The following is an 18,928-nucleotide window of genomic DNA, read 5'->3' as shown; positions in this document are numbered from 1 at the left end:
ATGTCTTTTCAAAATTAATCTCAGTGACAAATCTGCTGTTGAGTTTAGTTTTGAACATTTCACAGGAAATCCAAATGCAGTGATCAAAGATTTGTTAAAGTTTTTTTTTATGATGAAAAATTCACTGGGGAAAAAAAATCCTGTTTTCCAACCAGCTCTAACTCTTTGTTAGCCTAGCGCACACAGATGAGCATTTCTGATTCAGTGGTGCACTAGTCAGTTCTTTAAAATAAGAGGGCAAGACAGATACACCTCCTACATCCCATAAAGGTGCCACTAGGCCAGGAGTTACTCTTATGTTTTTTGCTGCCCCAAGCACGGCAGTCAGGCGGCCTTCAGCGGCACTCCTGTGGGAGGTCCGCTGGTCACGTGGATTCGGCAGCGTTTCTGCGGGTGATCTGCTGGTCCCGCACCTTCGGCGTCTCCGCCGCCAAATTGCCGCCGAAGCCACGGGACTGATGGACCTCCCGCAGGCATGCCGCCGAAGGCTGCCTAACTGCCACCCTCACGGCGACCGGCATGCCGCCCCCTGCAGCTTGCCGCCCCAGGCACGCGCTTGAAGCGCTGGTACCTGGAGCCACCCCTGCACGAGGCTCCTATTATTTTAAGCCCAACTTTCATCTCCTTCATAATTCTAAGAAAAATAAATCTCTGTGTTTCCAGAACTGTCAGATCTGCCAAAGATGAAGTTGGACATTTCCATTAATGTGACAGAAGCAAAGTGAATACTTCTTCAGCTGAAGAGGTTTAGAAATCACTTATTTTGAATTTTTTTGTGAAGTGTTTCACATTTCTTTGGATCCCTATATATTGAAAAAGTAGCCAAGTTATCACTCAAATTTCACTTGGCACATAGGATAACTTTAAAGCAAAAGCCCAAACAGATTTACTGTAACAGGACAGAACCATAGAAATGTAGGGCTAGAAGGGCCCTTGAGAGGTCATCTAATCCATCCCCGCTCAGAATATGGCAGAGCCAAGTACACCTAGACTATCCTGGACAGGTGTTTGTCCAAACTGTTCTTAAACCTGCAATAATGGGGAATCCGCAGCCTTCCCTGGTAACCTGGGCCAGTGTTTACCTACCCTTACAGTTAGAAAGTTATTCCTGGTATCACACCTAAATCTCTCTTGCTGCAATCTAAGCCAATTACTTCTTGTTTTATCCTTGGTGGGCATGGAGAACAATTGATCACCGTTCCCTTTATAGCACATATTTGAAGACTGTTATCTTGTTCTCCCCTCAGCCATCTCTTCTCTAGACTAAACATGCACAATTCTTTCAGCCTTTCCTCATATGTCAGGTTTCTAAACCTCTTATCATTTTTGTTGCTCTCCTTTGGACTCTCCTTTGGTTTCTGTCCCAAAAGACATGGCTGTGAGAAATTTATCACCTTTGCTTATTATTTCAATCACACGGTGTAACAAGATACCAATATTTTTCTGTAAGAAGTTATAGAATCATAGACTTTAAGGTCAGAAGGGACCATTATGATCATCTAGTCTGACCTCCTGCACAATGTAGGCCACAGAATCTCACTCACCCACTCCTGTATCAAACCTATGTCTGAGCCATTGAAGTCCTCAAATCATGGTTTAAAGACTTCAAGGTGCAGAGAATCCTCCAGCAAGTGACCCGTGCCCCATGCTGCAGAGGAAGGCGAAAAAATGCTAGGGCCTCTGCCAATCTGCCCTGGAGGAAAATTCCTTCCCAACCCCAAATATGGCGATCAGCTAAACCCTGAGTATGTGGGCAAGACTCTCCTGCTAGACACCCAGGAAAGAATTCTTTGTAGTAACTCAGATCCCACCCCATCTAACATCCCATCACAAGCCATTGGGCATATTTACCGCTAATAGTCAAAGACCAATTAATTGCCCAAATTAGACTATCCCATTATACCATCCCCTCCATAAACTTATCTGGCTTCAAGACTAAGCTTGATATGTCTTTTGCCCCCACTACTCTTGGAAGGCTGTTCCACAACTTCACTCCTCTGATGGTTAGAAACCTTCATCTAATTTCAAGTCTAAACTTCCTGATGGCCAGTTTATATCCATTTTTTCTTGTGTCCACATTGGTACTGAGCTTAAATAATTCCTTTCCCTTCCTGGTATTTATTCCTCTTATATTTATATAGAGGAATCATATCTCCCCGCAGCCTTCTTTTGGTTAGGCTAATCTCTGAGGGTATGTTTACACTACGAAATTAGGTCAAATTTATAGAAGCCGGTTTTATAGATATCGGTTTTATACAGTCGATTGTGTGTGTCCCCACATAAAATGCTCTAAATGCATGAATCCAGCGGACCGCGTCCACAGTACCGAGGCTAGCGTCGACTTCCAGAGCGTTGCACTGTGGGTAGCTATCCCACAGTTCCCGCAGTCTCCGCCGCCCATTGGAATTCTGGGTTGAGATCCCAATGCCTGATGATGCAAAACAGTGTCACGGGGGGTTCTGGGTAAATGCCGTCAGGCCCCTCCCCCTCTGTCAGAGCAGCGGCAGACAATCGATTCGCGCCTTTTTACCTGGGTTACCTGTGCAGACAACATACCACGGCAAGCATGGAGCCTGCTCAGCTCAGCTCACCGTCACCATATGTCATCTGGGTGCCGGCAGACGTGGTACTGCATTGCTACACAGCAGCAGCTAATTGCCTTTTGGCAGTAGATGGTGCAGTATGACTGGTAGCCGTCATCGGCTATCTAGGTGCTGGCAGACGTGGGGCTGCATTGCTACACAGCAGCAGCCCCTTGCCTTTTGGCAGTAGATGGTGTATTAAGATTGGTATCCATCATCGTCATATTCCAGTTCAATCAGAGGCACCTAGGCAGACATGCTTTGTCTCCTGGAGACTCAGTCCTGCTGACAGTCTGATTGAACCGTCTTGACGATGATGGCTAGCAGTTGTAGTACAGTATCTTCTGCCAAGCACCCAGAAGATGCCGAGGGCTATCAGTCATGTTGCACCGTCGGCTGCCAGCTTAAGATGTAAAAAATAGATGTATTCATTTGCTTCCCCCTCCCTCCCTGAAATCAACGGCCTGCTAAACCCAGGGTTTTGAGTTCAATCTTTGGGGGGACCATTCTGTGTGACAGTTGTTTGTGTTTCTCCCTGATGCACAGCCACCTTTGTTGATTTCAATTCCCTGTACCTGTACGCCATGTCATCAGTCGCCCCTCCCTCCGTCAGTTTCACGCCTTTTTTCAGACCAGACACCATAGCACTGGGATCATGGAGCATGCTCAGATCACCGCAGCAATTATGAGCACTATGAACACCACGCGCATTGTCCTGGAGTATATGAAGAGCCAGGACATGCCAAAGCAAAACCAGGACCAGCCGATGAGGCGATTGCAGCGCGGCGACGAGAGTGATGAGGAAATTGACATGGACACAGCCCTCACACAAGGTACAGGCCCCAGCAATGTGCAAATCACGGTGTTACTGGGGCAGGTTCATACCGTGGAACACCGATCATGGGCGTGGGAAACAAGCACAGACTGGTGGGACTGCATCGTGTTGCGGGTCTGGGACGATTCCCAGTGGCTGCGAAACTTTCGCATGTGTAAGGGCACTTTCATGGAACTTTGTGATTTGCTTTCCCCTGCCCTGAAGCGCCAGAATACCAGGATGAAAGCAGCCCTCACAGTTGAGAAGCGAGTGGCGATAGCCCTGTGGAAGTTTGCAACGCCAGACAGCTACCGGTCAGTCGGGAATCAATTTGGAGCGGGCAAATCTACTGTGGGGGCTGCTGTGATCCAAGTTGCCAGGGCAATCAAAGACCTGCTGATATCAAGGGTAGTGACTCTGGGAAACGTGCAGTCCATAGTGGATGGCTTTGCTGCAATGGGATTCCCGAACTGTGGTGGGGCGATAGACGGAACCCATATCCCTATTTTGTCACCGGAGCACCAAGCCACCGAGTACATAAACCGCAAGGGGTACTTTTCCATGCTGCTGCAAGCCCTGGTGGATCACAAGGGACGTTTCACCAACATCAACGTGGGATAGCCGGGAAAGGTACATGATGCTCGCATCTTCAGGCACTCTGGTCTGTTTCGAAAGCTGGAGGAAGGGACTTTCTTCCCGGACCAGAAAATAACAGTTGGGGATGTTGAAATGCCTATCGTGATCCTTGGGGACCCAGCCTACCCCTTAATGCCATGGCTCATGAAGCCATACACAGGCAGTCTGGACCGTAGTTAGGACCTGTTCAAATACAGGCTGAGCAAGTGCCGAATGGTGGTGGAATGTGCTTTTGGACGTTTAAAAGCGCGCTGGCGCAGCTTACTGACTCACTCAGACCTCAGCGAAAAGAATATCCCCATTGTTATTGCTGTTTGCTGTGCGCGCCACAATATCTGTGAGAGTAAGGGGGAGACATTTATGGCGGGGTGGGAGGTTGAGGCAAATCGCCTGGCCATTGATTACATGCAGCCAGACACCAGGGTGGTTAGAAGAGTACAGCAGGGCGCGGTGCGCATCAGAGAAGCTTTGAAAACAAGTTTTGTGACTGGCCAGGCTACAGTGTGAAACTTCTGTTTGTTTCTCCTTGATGAACCCTTCGTCCTCCCCACCCGGTTCACTCTACTTCCCTGTAAGCCAACCACCCCAGCCTCCCCTCCCCCTTCGAGCACCACGTGCAGAGGCAATAAAGTCATTGTTACTTCATATTCATGCATTCTTTATTAATTCATCACACAACTAGGGGGATAATTGCCAAGGTAGCCCGAGAGGGGTGGGGGAGGAGGGAAGGAAAAGGACACACTGCAGTTTAAAACTTTAACTCTTATTGAAGGCCAGCCTTCCGATGCTTGGGCAATCATCTGGGGTGGAGTGACTGGGTGGCCGGAGGCCCCCCCAGCGTGTTCTTGGGCGTCTGGGTGAGGAGGCAATGGGACTTGGGGAGGAGGGCTGTTGGTTACACAGGGGCTGTAGCGGCAGTCTCTGCTCCTGCTGCCTTTCCTGCAGCTCAACCATACGCTGGAGCATATCAGTTTGATGCTCCAGCAGCCGGAGCATCGACTCTTGCCTTCTATCTGCAAGCTGACGCCACCTATCATCTTCAGCCTGCCACTTGCTCTGTTCAGCCCATCACCTCTCCTCTCGTTCATATTGTGCTTTTCTGTAGTCTGACATTGACTGCCTCCACGCATTCTGCTGTGCTCTTTCAGCGTGGGAAGACATCTGGAGCTCCATGAACATATCATCCCGAGTCCGCCGTTTTCTCCTTCTAATCTTTGCTAGCCTCTGCGAAGGAGAAATATTTGCAGCTGGTGGAGGACAAGGGAGAGGTGGTTAAAAAAGACACATTTTAGAGAACAATGGGTACTCTCTTTCACGTTAAATTTTGCTGTTCACATTACACAGCACGTGCTTTTGTTACAAGGTCGCATTTTTCCTCTTATATTGAGGGTCTGCCGGTTTGGTGTGAGAGATCACTCACATGGTGCCAGGCAACAGAATTCGGCTTGCAGGCAGCCATGGTAAGCCATAGTCTTTTGGCCTTTTTAACCCTCATAACATGTGGGAATGGTTTCAAACAGTAGCGCCCTCATTTCCCATACCAAGGACCCGTTGGGTTGGCCATTTAAAATGGGTTTGCAATGTAAAAGGAGGGGTGGGGTTTCCGGGTTAACATGCAGCACAAACCCAACTACCCCCTCCACACACACACACACACACACACACACACACACATACACACACACAATTCTCTGGGATGATCCCTTCACCCCTCCCCCACCGCACCGCGTGGCTAACAGCGGGGAACATTTCTGTTCAGCCGAGCAGGAACGGGCACCTCTGAATGCCCCCTTAATAAAATCACCCCATTTCAACCAGGTGACCGTGAACAATATCACTCTCCTGAGGATAACAAAGAGAGATAAGGAATGGATGTTGTCTGCATGCCAGCAAACACCGGGACCATACGCTGCCATGCTTTGTTATGCAATGATTCCAGACTACGTGCTACTGGCCTGGCGTGGTAAAGTGTCCTACTATGGCGGACAGGATAAGGCAGCCCTCCCCAGAAACCTTTTGCAAAGGCTTTGGGAGTACATGAAGGAGAGCTTTCTGGAGATGTCCCTGGAGGATTTCCGCTCCATCCCCATACACGTTAACAGACTTTTCCAGTAGCTGTACTGGCCGCGATTGCCAGGGCAAATTAATCATTAAACACGCTTGCTTTTAAACCATGTGTGATATTTACAAAGGTACACTCACCAGAGGTCCCTTGTGTGCCGTCAGGGTCTGGGAGTACGCCTTGGGTGAGTTCGGGGATTACTGGTTCCAGGTCCAGGGTGATAAACATATCCTGGCTGTTGGGGAAACCGGTTTCTCCGCTTCCTTGCTGTGAGCTATCTTCATTGTCTTCATCATCATCATCATCTTCCGCGTACCCCGAACCCGCTTCCCTGTTGCGTGTTTCTCCATTGACAGAGTCAAAGCACATGGTTCGGGTAGTGGTGGCTGCACCCCCTAGAATGGCATGCAGCTCCGCGTAGAAGCGGCATGTTTGCGGCTCTGCCCCAGACCTTCCGTTTGCCTCTCTGGCTTTGTGGTAGGCTTGCCTTAGCTCCTTAATCTTCACGCGGCACTGCTGTGCGTCCCTGTTATGGCCTCTGTCCTTCATGGCCTTTGAGACCTTTTTTAATATTTTGCCATTTCGTTTACTGCTACAGAGTTCAGCTAGCACTGATTCGTCTCCCCATATGGCAAGCAGATCCCGTACCTCCCGTTCGGTCCATGCTGGAGCTCTTTTGCGATTCTGGGACTCCATCATGGTTACTTGTGCTGATGAGCTCTGCTTGGTCACCTGTGCTCTCCGTGCTGGGCAAACAGGAAATGAAATTCAAAAGTTCGCGTGGCTTTTCCTGTCTACCTGGTCAGTGCATCTGAGTTGAGAGTGCTGTCCAGAGTGGTCACAATGAAGCACTGTGGGATAGCTCCCGGAGGCCAATAACGTTGAATTCCGTCCACACTACCCCAAATCCGACCCGCAAAGGCCGATTTTTAGCACTAATCCCCTCGTCGGAGGTGGAGTAAAGAAACCGGTTTAAAGGGCCCTTTAAGTCGAAAGAAAGGGCTTCGTCGTGTGGAAGTGTCCAGGCTTAATTCGATTTAACCCTGCTAAAGTCGACCTAAACTTGTAGTGTAGACCAGGGCTGAGTTTCCTTTCATAAGACAGGTTTTTCATTCCTTGAATCATCCTAGTAGCCCTTCTCTGTACCTGTTCCAGTTTGAATTTATCCTTCTTAAACATGGGAGACCAGAACTGCACATAATATTCCAGATGAGGTCTCACCAGTGCCTTGTATGAATGTACTAACAGCTCCTTATCTCTACTGGAAATACCTCGTCTGATGTATACCACGACCGCATTAGCTTTTTTCACAGCCATATCACATTGGTGGCTCATAGTCATCCTGTGATCAACCAACACTCCAAGGTCCTTCTCCTCCTCCTCCTCTGTTACTTCCAATTGATGCGTCCCCAGCTTATAACAATAATTCTTGTTATTAATCCCTAAATGCATGATCTTGCACTTTTCACTATTAAATTTCATCCTGTTACTATTACTCCAGTTTACAAGGACATCCAGATCTTCCTGTATGATATCCCGGTCCTTCTCTGTATTGGCAATACCTCCCAGCTTTGTGTCATCCGCAAAATTTATTAGCACATTCCCACTTTTTGTGCCAAGGTCAGTAATAAAAAGATTAAATAAGATTGGTCCCAAAACTGATCTTTGAGGAACGCCACTAGTAACCTCCCTCCAGCCTGACAGTTCACCTTTCAGTACAACCCGTTGTAGTCTCCCCTTTAACCAGTTCCTTTTTCACCTTTCAATTTTCATATTGATCCCCATCTTTTCCAATTTAACTAATAATTCCCTATGTGGAGCCATATCAAATGCTTTACTGAAATCCAGGTAAATTAGATCCACTGTGTTCCCTATGTCTAAAAAATCTGTTACCTTCTCAAAGAAGGAGATCCGGTTGGTTTGGCACGATCTATCTTCTGTAAAACCATGTTGTATTTTGTCCCAATTACCATTGACCTCAATTGTCCTTAACTACTTTCTCCTTTAAAATTTTTTCCAAGACCTTGCATACTACAGATGTCAAATTAACAGGCCTGTAGTTGCTCGGATCATGTTTTTTTCCCTTTCTTAAAAACAGGAACTATGTTAGCAATTCTCCAGTCATACGGTATAACCCCGGGGTTTACAGATTCATTAAAAATTCTTGCTAATGGGCTTACGATTTCATGTGCCAGTTCCTTTAATATTCTTGGATGAAGATAATCTGGGCCCTCCCGATTTAGTCCCATTAAGCTGTTTGAGTTTGGCTTCTACCTCGGATGTGGTAATATCTACCTCCATATCCTCATTCCCATTTGGCATCCTACCATTATCCCTAAACTCCTTATTAAAGACTGAGGCAAAGTATTTGTTTAGATATTGGGCCATGCCTAGATTATCCTTATGCAGTATTACAGTTTATATTGGCTAATACAGTGATTTATCGGTGCTTCCCTTTACAGCGTTAGAGAACGTGTTATTGCTGAGATCATATTAAGTCATTATGGCTTCCCTATAAAACCAAGAAGACCTGCAGCATTATATCAGTTGTCACTACACAGCACTAAGTTATCATGGCTTCTCTATACCACAGGGACTAAACAGCCCACCTACCTCCACTAACAGCTGTTTGATCACCGTGTCCTTCCGCCCTTTGTCCAGGGTCTCCACTACCTCGTTCCCGCAGGGCAGATCTGTCTTCAGGGCCTCAGCGCTCACTGAGAAATCCACATTACCTGAAACAAAGAAGGATAAGTGTTCTGCCAGGCACTGCAGCTACAGAGGTGTCAGTATCATTCGCTTGGTGTTCTGCTTTGATTACATGGAAACCTCTCTAAAGAGGGCAGAGCTCAAGTCACATTGTGCAGGCTAGCACTTTAGCACAGCTCTGCAGTGGCCTTCCAACCCCTCGGCTCCAATGGCTACACCAAATGGGGCTGGGCAAGATGGAGCGGAGGGGAGTGCAGGGTCAGATCTTCAGATTCTGCTGCCCAGACCCCTGCATGGTTTCAGAGCCATCATCTTCCTTTTCCAGAAATTTCAGACCCAACCAGTCTGTCAATCCAGGTATTTATATAGCCCCCATCACAGTAATTAGATGGGGAAACTGAGGCACGGGGACACTGACTTGCCCAAGAGCAGGACACTGAATCCAGGTGTCCTGAGTCCAGTCCAGTGCCTCAGCCACAAGGCCAGCCTTCCTCCTTTCACAGCAGATTACTCCCTTCCAGAGAGGTTGGAGCCATCCAGTATCTGATCCAGAAATTTTGGAGCCACTTGGCTCCAACCCTCACAGAGAGGTTTTGGAGCCATCCATTAGTCCCTGATCCTGAGATTTTGGAGTTGCCAGGTCCCTTACCCAGAGATTTTGGGGTCACAGCCCAAGACACTGCTTTCCGTCCGTTCACACAGAGACAATAAGATTCTTCTTCCTTCTCCACAGGGGTAGCCCGGAAATCACCAGATGGAGCCAGTGAGATGCTGACCTGTCAATTGTACAGAGAGGTGCCATCAGGCAGGGAGAGAGAGGGGTTCGAAGGATTTGGGGGTAAATGGAGATGGGACAGTGCAGGGGAGGAGAGGGGGCAGGGAGTTTGGGGGCCACAGGGATTTGGTGGGGCAGGGATTGAGGTGGGGAAAGCTGAGGGGTACTGAGGTTTGGGGAGGTGCAGGAGACTGAGAATGGGCAGAGAGTTGGGTGCATGGCTCTGAAGAAACAGGTGATTGCAGGGCCTGAGGGACCCGGGACCAGTTGTGGGAATAAAGACAAAGTGGTGACCCCAAATTTACCACCTTGGTATGAGTCTGAGAGCCCTCTGGTGTCTTGTTAGGGGAGGAGGGGAAGTGCTGGCAATGGGGGGCGGGGGGCTATCTAGGAGTAGCTGAGAGGGAACAGAATTGGGGACCATCAGTGAGCGTAGCGAAGGGCAGGAAAGGGATGGGGAAGCGGATGAGAGGGCCTTGGGGGCCCTTAACACTGTAAAGCTTGTTCCCGCTTCACTTTATCTAGAATGAAACCCACTTAAATAAAAGCCGAGAGAAAAGTCACCACAATTTTGCAGGGGCCCCCCTTCCTGAGTCCCCTCCAGTCCCCTGTGCAGGCTAGGGGGCTAAAGAGTCAGTGCCATTTCCATGGATGCAACAGGCCAGCGAGTTTCCCAGCGGCTGTAGTGCAGCTGGCGGTGTTGTGCGGCGTGAGGCCAAAGGCCAAGCACATGTGTCCATTCCAGGAAGCCTGGAATCACCACTAGAGTAAGGGGTGATGCACAGTGTGTGGTCACCCCAGGTACCTTGCTTGCCATGGGGTCATGAGATAGGCACAGGAGGTCTAAGGCCAGGTGCCTTCAGCCACACAGGAAGTTGGTGTCAGGTATATCTGCAGCTCGCAAACCTTTGTCAGCCAAACAGATTCCTTCTTTCATAACGCCCACTCTGTACCTCTATAGTAACACACACCTAGGAGCCAATCAGATTCTTCCTTTCCATCACCCATGTCTTTCCACTGTAATAAGACACTTTCCTAGGGGCCAATCAGCTGCCTCCTGTGGATGGGAAGCCATGTTGCAACTGGCCCATGTGGTCTCCTCCCTGGCCTCTGCTCAGCAAAGCTGCAAGTGTCCCTTACCCTGATGCAGCGGGTCAGGTAGTTGAAGACAGTGGCCCTTAGCGTGAAGGCCTCGCCGCGCACAACGGAGTAGGGCAGGGTGAGTTCCACGAAGAAGGGCTGGAAGGCTCTGAGGGACACGGTCGGGGACAGGCCAAAGCCAGTATCACTTGAAGTGCAGAACGCGTTGGCTTTCCATTCTGTGATGGTGTCGGGGATGGTCACAGCTAAATCAGCACTTCCGACAGACCTGGTGACAAAACAAGAACAAGGAGATGGGGGGAGCTTTCCTAGCTTTGGGGAAAACAACTGTATCCCTCACAGCATCCTGAATTAACACCCCCCCCTTTTGTAACTGCAGGGTCCCTTAGGAGCACTGGGGGTGTGCCTGCTGCTTGGCTATTGTAGGCTCACCACAGACCACTTCCTCCCATCCCATCCTACATCCAGCTCCGCAGAAGAATCATCCAAGTAACTAGACTGGGGGTGGGGTTCCACGGTGAACAACAGAAAATCCCTCAGACACACAGCTATAGAAAAGGATGAAATGCATAGCTAGTAGCGACTTCTGCACCAGAGCTGAGACCAAAGAGAAATTACATCACACACACACACACACTCTCTCTCTCTCTCTCTCTCTTTTAACAGGGGACTGTCCATTGTGATCGACACAATTAATTGTCTCCCAGTTACTGAGAGGAGAAAGAGTGGATGTGGTGCATTAGTAGAACTAGTTACTTCCCACCTTTCCTCTACCTGCCTATCCATCCCTCATGCTTGTCTCTCTCTAGTCTATCCACAAAAGGTACTCCATCTATCATAGAAGGATATAAGCACATCTCATAGGTGTCTGAGCAACTTTTTCTGAGTGTCTGTGTAACCCAGTTGACCACACTCACCACATCCCATAAACATCACTTACTTCACTGGAACTAAATCCCAAATCCACGTCTCAGGGAAATACTTCCGGATGGTCTCCACTGGGCCATGATCGATGATGTGATAAAAATGATCGGGGATGTGATCGAAATGGGATGCATCCATCAGTGCAGCTATCCCAAATGGATGCTCTTTTTTAGACATTAGGGGTGCAGGGTGTGGCGAGGGGAGAGAGGACATAACATGTTAGACCTTATTCTAAACCATGGCACTTTGTTTCCAGTTAGTGATAGGCCTGATCCTAAACCCTAGATCTAATAACCTTTCCTCACAAACTTCAGCCATGTTCAGACCCAAACTTAGACCTGTCTCAGCTTGCAACCAATTATTCTCTTCCACACGCCACTCCCAGCGTCATCATCTTTTTAGAACCTTTTTCAAAGCCATTGAAAAAACATCTCTATTGCCCTATTGCGATCTCAAACTGTTTTCTTTCTAAAGACTTCTGCACCCGTTACAGGGGTGGGATGCATGGATGGACATATTTATTCCCCCACCTCCAATCCCAGAGTGCATGGGAAGACCAGATGTAATGATTGTGTTGAAGTAACCCCTAGAGCCCTGCCTATATCCACTTCAATATGGAATCAGCCTGTGGAACTCACTGCCCTAAGACATTATAGATGCAGTAGCTGAGTCAGATTCACAGCGAAAAAAATTGCGTTTGTATATGACTAAGAGTAGCAGCAACACTAGTGACACCAGCTAGGATTCACATGGTCAGGGATATCAGTTTTCGTGCATCAGAATTGTCGGAGAATAACACAAGTTGATAAGAAGCCGCAGGCCAGGAAGAAATTTGCCCCACGGTACTGCACAGTGAGGTATATTACCAAGGTTTTCCACCTTACTCTGAAGCAGCCACCATTGGCCACTGTCTGAAGAGGGATCCTGCACTAAAAAGACGACAGTGCTGATCCAATATGGTCAGGAGGCAGGACACTGCCATATATAGACCAGTAGTCTGATGTTTTACAGTAGGAATGGGGACATTGGGTTAGAGGGTCAGTAATCTGATCTGGTTACTCTTCATTTTCACTAGCGTAATTGAGAGCATAATTAACACTAATATTTAGCCATCTAATCTCAGAGCTCTTCACAAGGTTGTGTAAGTATAATTAGTCCCCTTTTACAGATAGGAATATTAAGGCACAAAGAAGTGAAATGATTCATTCAAGTTCAAGTTGATGGGAGAGCTGAGAATGGAGTACAGATTTCCTGCTTCCCAATCCTAAAGTCTCCCCCTGGGTTCACTCTCCCTCCCCATTGAACCTGGCTCTCTTTCTGCTTAGGTTTTTCTCTAGCACTTGCTGGAAGGTGAAAACTTGAAAGCGGAAATTGTCCTGTTCCAGGTTGAGAGAGTTGCAACCAAAGTCAACAAGATTTAGCAGCCGTTTTGTGCCAGTGCAGCAAATCTACATTAGGGGATGCAAGGTGCCACTGCATCAGTGTAGTTACAACAGTGCATATTTCCTTAGCTGGTGGAAGGTTAGCAAGCAGGTGGAGCAAGCAGGTAGGTGAGCAAGCAGGTGGAAATGGACCAGATTCCTATTTCAGGACTGACGTTAGTGGATTTTGGCCAGCATAGCTGAGATCAGAATCTGGTCCAATTGGTCTAATTTCCATGCAGAGGAGAGGGTGAAAGGGAGGGGAGCAGGAAACGCACCTAACGGGGCGTATAAGCAGGGTAAAACAAAGCAAGTTATTTTACTGCCATTACCATATGCCATACGTACACGGTACATTCTCTCCATGCAGAGTCTGGGCTTCTGGACCTTGGTGCTGGTGAAGACTTTTAAACCCATCGCCTGTAAAAAGATAACCCAGACAGCCATGTGGTAAAGTAAACCATATGTCGGGGAATAAATGTGCTGTCTGGACTGGATCAGGATGTGACGGGCTTATCACAGTGCAGGGATGGGTCATTGCAAGAGCAGATACTAAGGCCTGAGAGGTCAATGCCAGTGTGGCTGGTGGGAAGTGAAGGGCGAGGTCTATGTCAGTGAAAGGCGCCGGACCAGCAGCTGGAGACGGATGTGCTCTGTGTCCTCAGAGCAGGTTCATCAGAGGCATGAGCAGTGCAAGCTTGCGCCGTGCACTCAGTCCCTGCCGGCTTGCCTTGGCCCTGCCCTGGAGGGAGTTCAGACTCTCTGGCCCAGTCCATCCCCTGCCTCTCTGCTGAGACGCCTAACAGTCATTGTCAGGTGTGCTGGGGTTTGGGTGATTTGGGAGCGAGCCTCACTGGGAACAAACCTGAGATCCTGCAGGACACCAAACCCTCACCAGCTGGGGCTGGGTAATTACCCTGGGTGCTGGCTCAGAGCGGCACTCCGCACATGTGTGCACGTGTGTGTGTGTGTGTGTGTGTGTGTGTGTGTGTGTGTGTGTGTGTAGATAAAATGGAGACTGGCACTTCACAGAGATCTACGTAGACGGGATAGAGAGCGTGTGGGACAGGATCTCTTTGACAAAATGGCTGCAGAGGCGGAGTTGCCCATTTCTGGGCGCTATTTCTTTGTCCCAGCTGTTAGGACGTCTCCTTGTCATGTTTAAATTAATGATGGGGAAAGAGGCATTCAGTTCCCAAAGCTAGGGTGTTCCCATCTGGGGTTTTCTGGCCCAGCTTTAGTTATTACCTTGAATGTGCTGGCTAACATGCACCCAGCTCAGACAGTATCCAGTGAGGAAATCTTCTGAACTAGCAGCGATTTAGCGCACTAAAGGGAGACGTGGCGCTCACCTTGAGAACGTTGTAGGCGTCCCCTTCACCGTCAGGAGAAATGGGTCCGTAGATGAATCCATTTATAATGACGTCGTCGAGTTCCACACAAGGATTATCGTCTTCTTCCTCCAAATGGTGATCCCGGTAATTATAATCCCTGATCTCCTTTACCGGGAGCAAATCATACACCTGCGCGGACACGCCTCAATGTCAGTGACCACAGGCCCAATAATAAACCACCAGTGTTTGCCACCCTAGTGATCACAGACAGCTTTAAACTAACACACATGTGCGTGCAAGCCCAGTGACCAAGGGTGACCCTACAATAACAAACCCTACAGTAACAGAGCAGAATATCTGACTCCAGGGCTCAGCACTGACTTTTCAATAATAACCCAGTGTGTGCTGACCAGTGCTCACCAGTGGCTCTCCAGTAATAAATCAGTATGTGTGGTTGTGTCCTCACAAGTGGCCCCAGAACTATAAACCACTGGGTGCAGCAATAGTTTTCATGAGGGCCCTACATAGATCAAGCAGTGGGCGCAGCCCCTGTGCTGACGAGGGACCCTACAATGACAGACAGACTGCTCTGCCCTAGCTCTCACGAGTGATTCTCGGCACTTTCCAGACAAGACCAGCTCTTGTGGCGCTTACAGAGCTGGGCGAGATCTCGGCTTCAGGCTTCATGAGGAGGACGCTCTTGTCCACAGCACGGATCGCGCACAGGGAGCCCGGGGAGGCTCCGATCCGGAGGTGAGTGTCGGAGGCGGGGAGGCCCTCGGCCGGTGAGAAATGCAAGTCGACCTGCAACCCCAGGAAAGTAGTTAGAGGAGCTACTTCTCCAGGTACCTTCACACTCTGCCCTGCAGCCCCCGCTATTCCAGTCCTGGGCTCCCCACACAGCCCTGCCAATGCCCCTCAGCCCTGACCAATGCAATTCAAACATGACCAGCAGCGCCCCCATATGTCAATTGTGCCTCCATAATTCTACCTATGCAAATTACTCCTGATGTGCATTCATCTCTCATATTCAATTACTGATCCATGGTCAGTGCCCGATGGGCTCATGGAGCCATTGAACATTTCCTGAGTCTTCCTTGAAATTTGCAATTCCAGGTTCCACAGGTGGGCCATTGTCCATGGGGAGAATGTGAGTTATAGAAACCGGATACTCACCTTATTGGCAAAGCAGTTTTCAATCTTGAAATCTTTGGAATTGGCGATAACGTCCCCACTGGGTAAAGTGGTGTATACGAGTACCCGGGCCAGGGGGGCGATATCAGGCCCCACGGGGAGCCTCAGCTCAAATACCTGGATAACTGGCAAACAGAGACAGGGGGGCAGGGGATAAGCTATAGAGAATGAGCTCCAGGGCCACACATTTCCCTAGGCTCCCTCATTATGGCTGCAACATCAGCCACCCTGAAAAATTCGCTATCCAAGGGTAAGAGTTTTGGCGCATACTTGAGGCCTTGGACTCTTACTGCAGACACCCGGTGTGGGATATTCAGGTGAGATGGGTTTGGTGGATCTCAGCATGTCCCTTAAATCCATATCAACTAGAGTCTAGCACTGTCCTCCATCAGTGCAGGATCCCCCTGCCAAGGCAATAATGAAGGCGAGGAAAGAAGTGAATGTACAGGGGCTCTGTGCGGAGGGTTGTGCGCACAGGGCTGCAGAGGGGGTGGGATTCCACACTCCTGCTCCTCAAGGTGGAATTTGCCCTGCCAGCCTGAATCAGTCAAACTGGGGATCCCTTCAGACTGCCATTAATTAAATGAAATTGGTCAGGGGAACTGTGTGTGGGTCAAAGGGAGAGAGAGACCATGATTAGTGAGACAAGAAGGAAAGAGAGAAAGTGAAGAGGAGAGAAGGGCACTGTTCTCGGCACCTCCTTCATACACAGCAGCTCAGCCTCCCAGGACAGGCAGAGAAAGGGGTGGGGAGAGCTTACAATGAGAACGGGCCGAAATTTTTCAGATGATTTTTTGTTGTTGAAAAACGCAGACTCGGATCAACCAAAACATTTCACAAATGTGTGTGAAATTCACCAAATGGTTTTGGGCAGAAAAAAAATCGGCAACAAATCAGAAGGTTTTCTTTCGACATTTCCTAAATGGAAGGTTCCATTTTTCAATTCAAAACAACTCCTCATTTACAATTTCCCTTCAATTCTATTTAAAAAGATTAAAGTAGCTCAAAAGTGAAATGGTTCAGTTGCTCCCAAACAATTGTTTTTTGAGGTTTCTGGTTCGGCCAGGGAACCAGGAAATCAGTTATTCACACAGCTCTACTCACGTTCTCCATCCCCCACGGGATGCACCTCGGTGCCTGCCCTCACGATGCCTCCTTTGGCCATCACCTGCCGGGAAGAAGAAACCCTCCTGTTACAGGGGTCCCGGTGGGAGGTGGGGGATGCTCATGGGGGAATGCTGGGGGTGCTATACTGATGCCTTCCTGTGGGGAACGAGCAGAAAATCCCGCAGAGCCATACAGAGTCCCAGACTGGAGTTTACCGGGACCTCAACCAAGTCAGAAATTCTCTCTCCCAGCAGAAACCATCCACTGGCTGGCCAGTTCTGCATTTCCTTCGCTGGCTTTTACATGTAAATGTCAAGGTCAAGAGAACCTGGCCTCGGGGCAGTTTGGTGACCTGGGACATATATGGGTGTCTGGCCTCCAGTGCTGTGTCATGTGTACGGATGTAGAGGTCACTAGGTCCGGGCTTACCACATAGTAAAAGATGATTTCCTTCTGCTCCCCCACGGCCTCTGGCTTCAGGATGTAGTGCACCCGGACCATCTCATTGGAGCCGCAGATTAAAGTCTGAGACAGGGGCTCGATTTTGAGAAAGCTCTTACTCGGAGAGTAAAAGCGTGTTGCTGTGTGAACGGCGTTACCATACTCAGGGGTGACCCAGTCTCTGTCGTAACAGTTCAGTTCAGATTTATGGTTTGCCTGATAAAGAAGAACGTTTTTACATCAGACCAAAAAGTCTACTAGCATTTCAGAAGGAAAAAGTGGGTAATTTTAAAAACATGTTCTTGGCAGATTTTTCAGTACACAGTGCATTGATCTGCATTTTCCATGCTTGTATGGAGAGAGAGAAATGGAGAACCAGAGGGAGAGCGACAGAGTGTGTGCAAGACACAGAGTGCAAGGGACAGACAGAGAGAGAGCAAGACAGAGAGGAGGAGACTGAAATTCCCAGCCAACAAACTCTTTGTTTTATCTCCTGATGGGCAGAGAGATCAATAAACCCACGGACATCTCCCCTGAAGCTCAGCCTGTGACACCTCCCATCCCCTAGCTCCCTAGATTCAGCCACTCACGGTGATTTGAATGGAGGTGTCTGTGAAGTTGACAGTGTCTATGGAAAACCAGACTCTACCCCCTTCATTCGTTGTGTAGTTGGCTTCGTAGTTGTTTCCCCCTATGGAAATCCGGATTGTTTCGTTGGCGATTGGAGCATCGGTCCCGTCCACCAGCTTCACCTAAAGGAACAAATCCAATCTCCGTTGCTTATATGAGGCAGGGAAAGCAGTCCTCACAGTCCTAATGACCCTTTGCCCACGTTATTCCCATGAAACAGCTCCAGAGGGTGTTTCCTACAGAGCTGACCAAGGGCCAGGTGTGTGTGAATGTGCTGGGAGAGTCTGAACCACCTGAGGAGGTGGCACGTTCTCACTGAGTCTGTGATTGGGAACATGGGAAGGACTGTGCTGACCACACCAATGGGCCTTCTCCTCTGTATCTTGTCTCTGACAGCACCAGGGGGTCCGAGGAAGGCACTGTAATTCCCACTAATGGCAAGGATACCGCAGCATGTGTAGAGGCAGAGGGAGATGGCTCCTGTTCCCGTGGTTTGTGATCCTCCCACGTTTTCCCTTTTCCGTTTGCAAGTTCTCATTCTCCCCAGACAAGCACACTCGTGTCAGATAATTTCCTGGGCTCTCAGAGGTTCCCTACCTGCCCGGAGAAGGGGATCCCTGGTAGGTAATGAGAGTCCACCTGCTCAAAGCTGATTTTGCTCATGGTGCCTGTGATCTCACTGGAGCCTGTCCCAGTTAACTCCACCCCTGAAAGAAAACACAGCAAAGAGGGGCTTGAACTAATGCACTGACCTGCAGCACCTCCAGATGCTCCAATCCTGCCTCACGTTGTCCAGTTCTGCCAGTGCCCTTCAGTGCTGGCTTGCAACACCCACTGCTATTGCAGTGTGGCCCCACAGCTCCAGCAGGTCAGCATGATGCATACCTGTACCCTCTTCCGTGATCTTGCCTTCAGCCTCAATTTTCATCTCATAACTCTTTCGCTTGAGCTGGAATATTTTAGTCTTTACCACATTGGAGACACAGCCTCGAACATCTGCCTGAGCCAGAAACCAAAGAGGAAATTACCATGGAAAACCCTGTACAATTCAGGTTCATGTGGAACAAGAACAGATACCCCAGCACCCAAGACGTTTCCCTGCTGCTTGATTTGCCTTAATGACATCCTCTTACTGGCTTGATCCGGCCTGATCCCTCTCTTCCCTTCTTCCTCAACAAACCAATCAAGGCATCTCTGG

General features: G+C 48.9%; 1 protein-coding gene across 10 annotated transcripts in view; it reads right to left on the bottom strand.

Moving 5' to 3' along the window:
* The window catches only part of A2M (alpha-2-macroglobulin), a 93,753-nt gene that overhangs the window by 20,544 nt on the left and 54,281 nt on the right, over positions 1–18,928 (bottom strand). For 3 of the 10 annotated variants that reach the window (XM_034785797.1, XM_034785873.1, XM_034785854.1), the window contains exons 12-21: positions 17,089–17,316; positions 16,657–16,720; positions 15,535–15,677; positions 15,013–15,162; positions 14,377–14,547; positions 13,357–13,444; positions 11,620–11,767; positions 10,719–10,947; positions 9,453–9,579; positions 8,708–8,829 (exon numbers count right to left, since the gene is read on the bottom strand). The exons of 2 other annotated variants lie outside the window; for them this stretch is intronic. In XM_034785797.1, coding sequence (XP_034641688.1) covers positions 8,708–8,829; positions 9,453–9,579; positions 10,719–10,947; positions 11,620–11,767; positions 13,357–13,444; positions 14,377–14,547; positions 15,013–15,162; positions 15,535–15,677; positions 16,657–16,720; positions 17,089–17,316 — 1,470 coding nt within the window. Of the gene's footprint in view, positions 1–8,707; positions 8,830–9,452; positions 9,580–10,718; positions 10,948–11,619; positions 11,768–13,356; positions 13,445–14,376; positions 14,548–15,012; positions 15,163–15,534; positions 15,678–16,656; positions 16,721–17,088; positions 17,317–17,690; positions 17,853–18,327; positions 18,438–18,615; positions 18,731–18,928 lie in introns of all 10 variants that reach the window. 5 more of the 10 variants (XM_034785806.1, XM_034785891.1, XM_034785816.1 and 2 more) reach the window with 4 other exon arrangements.

The sequence above is a fragment of the Trachemys scripta genome, chromosome 1, assembly GCF_013100865.1.
Source record: "Trachemys scripta elegans isolate TJP31775 chromosome 1, CAS_Tse_1.0, whole genome shotgun sequence".
Classification (NCBI taxonomy): domain Eukaryota; kingdom Metazoa; phylum Chordata; order Testudines; family Emydidae; genus Trachemys; species Trachemys scripta.
This window is presented reverse-complemented; position numbering and strand designations above follow the sequence as displayed.